Raw genomic sequence first — 11734 nt, forward strand, 5'->3', positions numbered from 1 at the left:
AAAAAAAGATAAATAAAAAAACATGAAAACAAATAATTAATAATAGCAATAAAAATATTAAACTCCAATAAAAAACAAATTTAATTAAGAATATAAATATTCCGAAATATCCAAAAGCGACGAAGAAATCGCTTCCACAACAGTAGAAACAAAAATATATACAAAATATAGCAATCAAAGCAAAATATAATATTTAATACTGTTTCTTACAATATGTGCAAATTTAGGAAATTATTTTTCTGACGATTTTCCTGCAATTTTAGAAAAATAAATTAAAACACATTTATAAATAAATAGTCTTTAATACAATTTATTATATACAGTTATGAGTATTCCTCCTTTAGCATTTTTAATTGGATATTTAATTGATAAATTAGGAGTTTTTAAAGTTATGATTACACTTAATATTTTGTAAACTTTAGGTTAAATTATGTGTACTTATGGTATTTATTGCGAAAACTATTATATTTTATTAGCTGGGCGATTGATTTTTGGAATAGGATTAGAAAATTATAATATTTGTGGGTATAATATGATATCTAAATGGATAAAAAATAATAATATATCTCTAGCAATGGGACTTATAGTTAGTTTTGGTAGAATTTCAATGGTAACTTCATCTTTTCTATACCCTTAATATTATGATAAGGAACAAATATTATGGAAATCTGTAATTTTGGGTGCTTACGTATGTATATTTTCACTTTTTAGTGTATTTGTATTATATTTTTTTGACAAAAAATATGCATTTTAAAGCAAAAAAAATGGGCATTCAATAGGGTAAGAAAAAGTTGATTTGGCTGATATTAAACATTTTAAATTAATATTTTGGCTTATAGTTTTACTTATTATGATTACATTTATGATTTTAGAACCTTTTATGTTTAATATGTAAGGTATTTATTAAAATTATAAATAATAAAAACGATATTTTTTTTTAATAAAATAAAGAAATTTTAATTGATAGATATAAAATTCATAGAAATCATGCTAGTAATTTATATACTTTCCCTTTTATTTTAGGAGCTTTTTTTATTCCTATTATTGGGTTTCTTTCTGATAAATATGGAAAAAAAGGTTATTTTGCAATCGCTGGAGGCTTATTTTTTAATGGAAGTTTTTTAGTTTTTTATACTAAAGATTCATGTTCTAGTCCTCATGAATGCTATTTTGTGGTTATTTTTGCACTTTCTTTACTTGGTATTGGTTATGGAATTATTTAATCAATTGTTTGGCCTTCTATTAATCTTGTTGTTGATTAAAAAAATCTTGGTACTGCAGGTGGATTAGCTAATTGTTTCTTATAAACGGGTTTATATATATTTTATATTTTATTTTTTCTATTTTTTTTAATTATTTAGGACTTTTTATTAATCCTATTGCTATAGGAATAATTATTGATTTGACAATTAAAAAGTTTTAATTTGATATTGCTATTTTATATGGACTTCTTTCAACTTTATTAATTACTATTTTTGCTGGTTTGATTAATTTTATAGATATTTTCGGAGAAAAAAAGTTATATGTTTCATATACTGATGGTGATGAAGATGAAGAATAAGAATATGAGGAATTTAAGAATTAATGAGGAATATTAAAATAAATAATTTAGATATTTTATTAAAATTATTTGTATTATTTTATATTTTTTTTTTTATAAAAAATAAAAAAAATCATAATTAATAAAATAATCTAAAAAAAAACAATAAATTTAAATGGGAAACCTTATATTTTAAAAAGATTAATTAGAAAATTAAAATATATTAAGTAAAAAAAGCTTCATATTAATAACAAAAGAATATAATAATACATATTTTGGTAAAGTTAAGTTTGTAAAATCATCCTAGTTTTAATTTCAAATAGTAATATATAGAAAGATAATTGAAAATGAAAACAAATATTAATTATAAAATACAAATAAAGAAGCAAATTAGATTATAAATATATAACATCCGCAAATATTAAAATTAATATTTATAAAAATTAATCGAATAAGCAAATTATGTACTTCGTTTTGGAAAATTAAATTTTATTAGGAATATACATAGCATTCATTAAAAAAAGATATACTTTATCGTTAAAAATAAAGTCAATATTACACCTAAGGAGAAATTTGGTATTTTTTGAAGTCCGTTTTATCAGTTTTATACACTTTGAACTTATATGGGCTTTCACATTAGTATTTAAATCCAGAAAATATATTTCTTTCTTCAGAAGGTGAAGTAAAAGTACTTATAAGGAATTTTTTTTAGTCAATAAATTCAAATTATTAAGCAATTATTAAAGAAAATATCGAAATAAATTACATATCACCTTTCTTATTGCATTAATTAAAAGACAAGAATTAAAATATTGAGCATAAAAAAATTATGAGCGATATGTTTTCTTTAGGAATTATTATTTTAGAAATGTGTTTACTTTAAAGTTAAAAGGATTTATATTAAAACTTTACAATTAATTAAAATTTACTTTATTAAAGAATCGATTCTTTAAATTGTATGTATGGTGAATATATATCAACTATTGTTTAGTAAATGCTTATTATTAAATAATAAGATAGACCTGAAATATAAGTTTTATAATCTTTTGTTTAATAAATAAATAGTAATTTTCCTAATGTTTAATGTATACATTCAGGGGATTTAAACTCTTTTCAATTTGATTTTGAAAGCCAGAATTATAATAGTGAGTTGGATTAAGGCAGCATATGTAGTATTGATTAATAAAATTATAGTACTATTAAAAGGAGTGATTGGACTATTTAATAAACTCAAAAAATTAAATTATATATTAACACATAAAAATAAAATAGATTTTTTAATTAAAATTACGAAACTAAAGATACTGAAAATTGAAAAGGTTTTATATTATATTTTTTTTTATATTTTTATTTATTCTATAATTTATTGAAAAAAACTGTTATTATTTAATTCATTTTTTTAATTTAAAAAAAAATAAAACATGAATTACAAAATATAAAAGATCTTTATTAAATTTAATTATATATGAAAAAAAATCATTAGTTAATAATCTTTTTTTATATGTTAATAATATTTATTGAAATAAAAATAAAAAAAATCAGAATATAAAAAAGTAATTTATAGGTATATTGTTTTTTTTTTAAAAAAAATATTCTAATTTATACTAATTAAAATAAATAAAAATTTAAAATAATTTATTAAAAAATAAATTATTATTATATAAAATAACATTTATTAATATAACAAAAAGATAAAAACATATAAATAAATTTAATAATAATTTTATAATTTATTTAGGAAAATATAATTATATATATATATTTTACTTATATAAAAAAAATAATATTAAATACAAATACTATTCAAAAATATTTTTTTAATTACATTATAGATCTGATTAAGGAGTTACTTTTTTTTTATTAATAATTTTTTCCTATAGAATTTTATATTTAATTAATAGGTAAATTATTACTCATTCTGAGTTAATTATGTTTATCATCTAATTAATTCTTAGTTTTAATATTATAAACATTAGAAATGTTTTTACTGATATTAGAAACAATAGATTAATTAATAATATGAGAAATATTTTCTTAATTATTAGAGTGATAATGATCATATCTATTATTATTATTATAATTGGGAATTACATTTATTTTCAAATTATTTTACCTTTCATTTACTTATTATACTCCTAAAGATTTATTTAAAAAACTTTAATTACCTTCAATATTTTATTTAAAACTAAAATTTAAACTCTCTCTAACTATATTATTATTATTAGTTTAGTTTTAGTCATAAGATAGTTTATTTTTTTATCTTAATTAAGATTTATAAAATACTTTATATAAATTAATATTTTATTATTTTTAAGAATTTTGAGGATATTGAGGAGGATGAGCTAAAATAGAAACATTATTAATAGTTAAATTATTTTCGTTACTATTTTTTTATATTTATGAAGAATTCAAATAAAAACTTCTAGTCCTTGGATGATTATTTTAAGATTAAATTAATATTTATTATTATTTTTAGTGTTATTATTATTATTATAGTTATTATAATTATAATTATAACTACTATTATTAATGTTATTGTTATTATAATTGTTATTGTTATTATGATTGCTATTTATTTTATTATTGTTATTATAATTGTTATTTTTATTATTATTATTATTATTATTATTATTATTTTTACTATTATAATTATTATTCTTTTTCATATTATGTTTACTTATTTTATTGAATATCATTTTAATTTATTTATTTATTTATATTATTATATTGTTTATTTATTTATTAATTTTGACATTTAATTTTATTATTTATTTCTTATCTATATTATTATTCTTAATTAATAGATTTCTTTTTTTATTTTATTTAATCCTCTTCAACTTTTATTATTTCAAAATTTTCTTTTAAAGATTTTATACATTCAACAGTTTAATTTTATACATTATTTTTTTCTATAAATTTTACATTATATATTTTATCAAAATTTTAAAATAAATAATCTTCATATTTTTATGTTATATCATGTTTAAAAGGACTTATTTAATGGATTTATTCTTTTTCTCTCATAGAGTTTAAACTGTTTTTTTTATCGATTCTGCTGTAGTTATTATTGAATCTAAAGGATGTAGAATATCATTTATATCATATTTTTTATATTAATATTTCTTCATATTTTTTGGTATCTAATTAGCTTTTTTCATTATTTGTTCTAAGTTTTCTAAACTTTAGTTTTATTTACTCGTATTATTTTTTTATGGAAGTATTGTATTTTTTACATTAATTATCATTTTTTTTTTTTGAATATATATTATTTTTTGTTATTTTTTTTTCTTTTATTTTTTTTTATTACTTTTTGTGTTTTGAAATTGTCTGTTTAAAAAATACTTTAATTTATAATAGATTGTTAATTTTTAAAAAATATTTTTTTTTTAAATAAAATAATCATTTACAAAAATTTATAATTTTAAACATTAATTTTTTGTTATTAAATCAAAACAAACACCCCTACTTTAATATAATTATTTAATAAAATTGACTTTAATATAAAATCTATATTTATAATATATATAATTTATTGCCACCTTTTTATATTTTAATAAAAATTAAAATCAAGTATTAAGTTTTCAAAAAATATTATTAATTTTTTTTTTTTCTACTAACTAACAAATTTTAAATGAAAAATTTTAAATTTAAATATTTTAAATTTATTTTAGACATATATATATTTATTATTGCTTAATATTAGAATATATTTTATTAAATAAATATTTAATAAACTTGAAAATAATAATAGTTTAGTTTATTTATTTATAACAAAAAAAATGAACTTTATTTATTTTTTATTAATTTTTTATATTTACAAATTTTTTTATTTAAATTTTTAGAATTTCTATTATTTGAATTATTTTTCTTCTTTTATAATTTATATAAACAATATCTGCTAAAACATATTAATTTTTTTTAACTAATTATAATTATATCTTTTAAAAAAATATTTTATATATTAATTTTTATAATTAATTAATGGAAAAATCAAAATTACATAACACATTTAAAGTTTAACTTAAAATAAAATAAGAGGATTAAAAAGAAGAGTCAGAAAAAAGTTAAAAATTTTATAATTTATAGATATCAAAAAAAAAAAAAATTCTTATAGAATCTGAAATTCAAATTAAATTTTATAAATGCCTTTGGTCTAAAGATGTTAAAAAAAAAAAAATATCATATGACGATGGTATAATTTGCTTTAAATATAATAAAGTATAAATATACAACGCAAATGGTGAGAAAATATATGATAATTATTAATAAAAAATATATTGTCCAAATCCTGATAATGAAGAAGAATATATAATAGGAACTTATTTTAGTATATAATATTTATCAAAATAAATAAATAAAAAAATACTTTATTATAAAATTTATCTTAATATAAGTTTAATAACTTGATATTGTATAAGAAGAAGATTTCCTTTCTGGAAACTGTTTTTTAAAAAATAATTAAAACATAAAAATTTAAGCTTAAAAAAAGTAAAAAAACTTAAAAATCAAAAGTATTAATAATATTATAATAAAAATTAAAATAGGTATATTACAAATTTAGTCACATAAAAACCATAATAACCTTCAACTTTAATCCCAAAAAACATGATTGTTCCTAAAAATTCATACCTTTTATCTGATAATAAAGAAGATGATATATTTCCAGTTTATATAGACTCTTATTTATCTGAAAATATGCGAATTCATTAAAAACAAGGCGTAAAATTCATGTATGAATGTATTACAGGAAAAAGAGGAACTGAAATAAGTGGATGTATATTAGCTGATAGTATGGGATTAGGAAAAACATTATAAACGATAGCTTTGATATGGGTACTTTTAAGAAGAAGTAATTATTAATTTATAATAATCTCATATTATGTATATTTTTTTTTAATAAAAAGATCCCTTTAGCAGTTGTAAGCCTTTTTTAAATAAAGTTATTATTGTTACACCTGTAAGTTTACTAGGTGTGTGGAAAAAGGAAATAAGAAAATGGCTTGGGGATGAGAGATTAATCCCTAAAATAGCAATAGGAAAAAGAGAAGATGTATTTTAAATAAAGAAAATATATATTTATATAATAAATATAACAAAAGGTTATTACTACTTGTAAAGAATTTGCAGGAAGTTATTAAAAAGTATTACTAATTTCTTATGATTAATTTAGAACTCATGTAAAAATATTTAATAAAATTTGCGATTTATTAATATTTGATGAGGGACATAAACTTAAAAATATGAACATAAAAACTTTTAAATAATTTGATTTAATTTAATGCAAAAGAAGAATTATTTTAACAGGAACACCTTTATAAAATTCATTAAATGAATTGTATTCATGTATAAAGTAAAATATAAGAATATTAAAAAAATATATACATATATATATATACATATATACATATATAATATATACATATATATATATATACATATATATATATATATAGATATATATATATATATATATATAGATATATATTTATTTATATATACCTTTTTTTTTTTATTATATATTTATATATATATTTATAATTATTTTTTATTATATATTTTATTTTAGATTTGTTAATCCTTTTATTTTTGAAAATGATAAATAATTTAAAAGCCTTTTTTCGGATCCTATAATTGCTAGTATCAAAACTGATGCATCGGAAGAAATTATTAAATAAGCTAAAATGAGAAGTAAAGAGCTTTCAAATATTATTTAAAAATTTGTTTTGAGAAGAAAAGCTGATATTTTAGAAAAGCTACTTCCACCAAAATATGAATTTTATATTTTTTTAAAAATGACTGAATTACAAAAAATGTTATATTCTAAGGTTTAATAAAATTATGATTTTAATGAAAATTAAACTGCTGTTCTTACTTTATTAACATCTATTCGTAAAATATTAAATCACCCTCAAATATTATATACAGATTAGGAAAATGTATTTTTCAATACTTATATTTTTTATTTTCATTAAAAAAAAAAAATTAGAAAAATTCTTTTGAATTTAAATAATATTTTCCTCATGATTTTTAATTAAATGACTGGGCAAATTCTGTTAAAACCTAATTTTTAAAAGACATTCTTTATTAAATTAAAGATTAACAAAAACTCAAAAACTAAAAAGAAAAAATAATTATTGTTTCATATTATACTTAAACTTTAGATTTAATTTAATAGTTAATAAATTAGCATGAAAGCGAGCATTTTAAAATATTAAGACTTGATGGTTCAGTGCAAAGTACTTAAAGATAAAAATTAATAGATTAGTAATTAAAAATAAAAATATATAAATAAAAAAAAAAGGTTTCAAGATCAAAATTCTAATTATAATATATTTTTATTATGTGCTAAAGCAGGAGGGACGGGACTTAATCTTACGGCTGCAAATCGAATGATTTTAATGGAAGTAGATTGGAATCCTTCAAATGATCTTTAAGTAATGGGAAGAATATGGAGAGATGGATAAACAAAAAATGTTTATATATATAGGCTTTTTTGTACAGGTACAATGGAAGAAAAAATATTGTAAAGATAATTTTTAAAAGAAGATTTAAGTAGTAATGTAATTGATGAAAAATAAATTATATAATAACATGACTAGGATAATTTAAAAATGTTATTTTAATATGATAAGAAATATTAAGGTAAATGCTTAACTTTTCAAGAAGAAGAAAACGAGTTCGATTCTTTTGCTGAAATAACACCTGATTTTGATTAAAATATGATAAATTATGTTTAGTTTGTAAAAAGAAAATATGTCGACTATTCTAAAACTAATAAAGAAGATGATGAAATTGAAGTAGAAAAAAATGAGTTCCTTAATGAAAACATTTTTCTAGATTAAAATGAAAATAATGTAGATTTAAATTAATAATAAATTTAAGAACAGCTTTAATCAGATAGTAGTGATTTAATATAGGAAGAAGAACTTATTTTAGAGTAAATTAAGTAAGAAGATGAAGAATATATTTAAAATTAATAAAAAAATTAAGAATAAGATGTTTAAGTTTAGAAATTCAAAAAAAGTTAAAGTTGAATATTTTTAATTAAAATAAAGTATCAAATATTTATCAATAATATATTAGTGTTAAATATACTTAAGATCTATTACATTTTAGATATTTTTAATAATTTTATATATGTTGTTGGAATGACATATATCTTTACTTAAAATATAATTAAATATTGTTAAATTTTTTACTTATATTAATATTATTTTTAACAAAAATAATAATATTTTAAATTTATATATTCTTTTAAACATAAACAATAAAAATATATACAATATATAAAAGAAAATATAGGTTTATTTTTAATCCTTTTTTTTATTGCTATTTAAAACAGTTTTTTGTTTTATTTTTTAATTTATTTTATATATATAAAAAAAAATTAATTAATAAATTTTAAAGAGACAAATTATTCTATAAAAATATAGATATGAAAAAGCTTTAAAATTTAAATAATTTTAAAATTAACAATTTATAATATTAATTTTGTAAAAGTTCGTTTAGTGTAGTGGTTATCACGTTTGCTTTACACGCAAAAGGTCCCGAGTTCAATCCTCGGAATGAACATTCTTTTTTTTTCATTATTATTAGCTATTTTATGGATATTTGGTATATACAAATTCAGTTTACTAATTTTTTAAAAATAATCTGCATTTACAAAAAAAAATTAAATTATTTAAAATTCCTTTGGAAAAAGGAGAACCGAATTCTCTTGGAATCTATTGTAAATAACTTATATTTACCCAGCTTGCGTATTCCCCTTATTTTTTTATTATATTTTATACTAATTTAATAAATATTTTACATGTCGTTAAATTTTAAAAAGCAATATATGTATGAAATATAAAAAGTATAAAAAGCAAAATATAAATGCAAACTAAGAAAAATATATTGAAAAAGACTAAAAGATATTTCACATTTAAAAATTATTTTATTCCTAAGTTTTAAACTTGAATTAATATCTTTTTCAAAATAAAAAAAAATAAAAAAATGTATTTTTATATAAAAAAATAACAGATAGTAAACCAAAAATTATTTCCTATTATTAAAATATTAAAAACCAATAAAAAATGCATTTGTTTTTTTCTCCTATACAATTTCCAACCCAAGGACAATGATGATCGTATAAAGCTACACATTTATTACAATCTTTACAGTGTTTTGTTCTTACTGGCATATTTTAAAAACAATAATTGCAGTATCTCTTACCTAAGATAGGTATTTAAAAATCTTTTTTTATATTTTAGTTTTATAAATTATTTATTATATGATTATTTTTATTAAATTATTTAAATATATTTTTTTTATCAGTTTTTTTCTTAATTATTTATTATAAAGTTGGTAATTAACTTGATACTCTTTACTTTTTTTTTTTATGAAAAAAATAATTATTTATTTAAATATTTATAATAAATTAAAAGTAACTAACATTATCTATTGTATTATTTTATTGGTTTTATAAATTTTAAAATGTGATAATTTAATAATTTTTTTATCTGGTGTGATTTATTTTAATTTTTTTTTTCTATTAATTTTAGCTTTCATTTATAAATTAGTTTTAAGTTTCTTTTTACTGTTATTCTTCTATTTCTTGTTTACTTATTTTAGTTTTTAAAGAATAAGGAAAATTATCACTTTAATTATAGTCCAAGACGTTTATTTAGTCAATTGGATCACTCTTAATTGTATCTTCAAATCTAAACTAATATTGGTTTGTATTAGTTTATTCCTATTCAATTGTCAACTCACACTAAGGAAGTTCGATATTTTGCTATATGATATTTTTTTTAATTTTATTAAATTTTAAATCCTTTTAATTAAAACTAACTTTTTTATTTATTAATTTATTTTACATTATTTTTTTTTTACTTTTTATGCTTTCTTTATTTACTTTTAATTAATTTTATTTAATATTCTTCTTTATTATTTTATTTTATACAATTTCATTTTATTATTTGTTCGCTTTTAATATATTTTCTTGTTTTACAAAACCGGGCTTTTTTATTAAAATAATGAACAAAAAGTATGATTGAATTTTACGTCACTCAAATGTATTATTAAATAAAATAGATAAACAATAAAAACAGATAACCAAAAAAATATTGTAAAAGTTTAACTAAAATCTAAAAGAGATTATTAAAAATTTATTATTGAATAAATTGAAACCGTTTACAATCCTGTATAAAATAAAGGTGATATTTTATCTAAATTATATAATTGATTTTTTTTTAAAAAAAATAATATTTAATTACCATAACTAATTTTCATTTTTCTATTTTTTTATTTTATTTTATATTTTAAACAAAAATATAAAAATTTGAAAAAAAAAAAAAAAAAAAAGTTAAATATAGATATAAAATGAGTGGTAATAAAAGTGAAAAAATGCGTTAAATTTTAGATTAGAAAATAAATTAATTATTATAAGAAAACCGATAATTAAATTAAATTCTTGGGGATAAAACAGAGGAGATTGAATTATTGAAGTGTCAAAATAAAGACCAGTTAAGTCAAATAACAGAAAGAATAGATCAATTAGAACAAGTAATATAATAATAAGATGAAATAATTAGTGAATAGAAAAAAAATTCGGATTTAAATAATGAATAATAAAAGCAAATAAATTACTTATAAGAAAAATTAAACGAAGCATTAAAGTATAAGAATATATTTTATTAGATGGAATAGTAAATAAAAAATGTAATATAAGAAAATGATTAAATGAATTAACTTTTAATATAAAAAGATGATGTTATAGAAAAACTTTAAATTGAAACTTAGCAAATGGAAGAAGAAATGTAAGTAAAGAATGAAATTTTAACAAAATATGAAGAACAAATAAGAGAGTAATAAATTTAAATGAGTGAATAAATAAATTATATTCAAGAAATTAAAAACTAAGATAATTCTGAAATTAATTAATAAATTTAAATGTTGAATGATTAATTAGAAAATCGAATTTTAAATGAAAATTTATTAAATGATTAAATTTTGTAACTTAATTAAGTAATAAAAAATATTAAAAATGAAAAATTAGAAATAAATCATGAAAATGATTAATTAAAAGAATAAATATTTGATTTAAATAATACGGTAAATAATTATTAACTACAACTTGAAGAAAAATAAGGTTTATGTAATATTTTAAAAACTTAATGTGAAAATTAAGATAGCAATTGGAAAGAATTGGAT

The 11734-nt window shown here is 16.9% G+C and overlaps 3 protein-coding genes and 1 non-coding gene across 4 annotated transcripts, besides 15 other annotated features; 3 read left to right on the forward strand and 1 right to left on the reverse strand. All coding sequences in view use genetic code 6, as the record gives it.

The window, feature by feature from the left end:
- Positions 1–7: part of a microsatellite that runs on past the window's edge.
- Positions 8–22: 15 nt separating this feature from the next.
- IMG5_155730 (major facilitator superfamily protein, putative) lies at positions 23–1588 on the forward strand (the record flags this gene model as incomplete). Its single annotated transcript, XM_004030612.1, has 3 exons — positions 23–896; positions 952–1311; positions 1362–1588. 3 exons carry the CDS (start codon positions 23–25, stop codon positions 1586–1588), a joined length of 1461 nt encoding a protein of 486 aa, XP_004030660.1.
- Positions 1559–1602: a microsatellite.
- Positions 1603–2860: 1258 nt separating this feature from the next.
- Positions 2861–2895: a microsatellite.
- Positions 2896–3182: 287 nt separating this feature from the next.
- Positions 3183–3223: a microsatellite.
- Positions 3224–4000: 777 nt separating this feature from the next.
- Positions 4001–4197: a microsatellite.
- A 15-nt stretch (positions 4198–4212) lies between these two features.
- Positions 4213–4290: a microsatellite.
- Positions 4241–4289: a microsatellite.
- A 714-nt stretch (positions 4291–5004) lies between the features above and the next one.
- Positions 5005–5044: a microsatellite.
- Positions 5045–5162: 118 nt separating this feature from the next.
- Positions 5163–5205: a microsatellite.
- A 1063-nt stretch (positions 5206–6268) lies between these two features.
- IMG5_155740 (snf2 family n-terminal domain protein) lies at positions 6269–8574 on the forward strand (the record flags this gene model as incomplete). Its single annotated transcript, XM_004030613.1, has 6 exons — positions 6269–6389; positions 6445–6590; positions 6640–6890; positions 7107–7476; positions 7527–7804; positions 7842–8574. The coding sequence occupies 6 exons, from the start codon at positions 6269–6271 to the stop codon at positions 8572–8574; spliced, it is 1899 nt and encodes a 632-aa protein (XP_004030661.1).
- Positions 6915–7038: a microsatellite.
- Positions 6995–7103: a microsatellite.
- Positions 8375–8415: a microsatellite.
- A 465-nt stretch (positions 8575–9039) lies between the features above and the next one.
- Positions 9040–9112, forward strand: IMG5_155750. Its single transcript has one exon. It is a non-coding gene; the product is annotated as a tRNA-Val (tRNA).
- A 54-nt stretch (positions 9113–9166) lies between these two features.
- IMG5_155760 (hypothetical protein) lies at positions 9167–9976 on the reverse strand (the record flags this gene model as incomplete). The annotated part of the gene is made up of 2 exons (XM_004030614.1): positions 9167–9446; positions 9561–9976. 2 exons carry the CDS (start codon positions 9974–9976, stop codon positions 9167–9169), a joined length of 696 nt encoding a protein of 231 aa, XP_004030662.1.
- Positions 9793–9853: a microsatellite.
- Positions 9795–9837: a microsatellite.
- A 632-nt stretch (positions 9977–10608) lies between the features above and the next one.
- Positions 10609–10647: a microsatellite.
- Positions 10648–11734: the final 1087 nt, after the last annotated feature.

Source organism: Ichthyophthirius multifiliis, assembly GCF_000220395.1.
Source record: "Ichthyophthirius multifiliis unplaced genomic scaffold scaff_1120509251183, whole genome shotgun sequence".
In the NCBI taxonomy this organism is placed as follows: Eukaryota; Ciliophora; class Oligohymenophorea; order Hymenostomatida; genus Ichthyophthirius; species Ichthyophthirius multifiliis.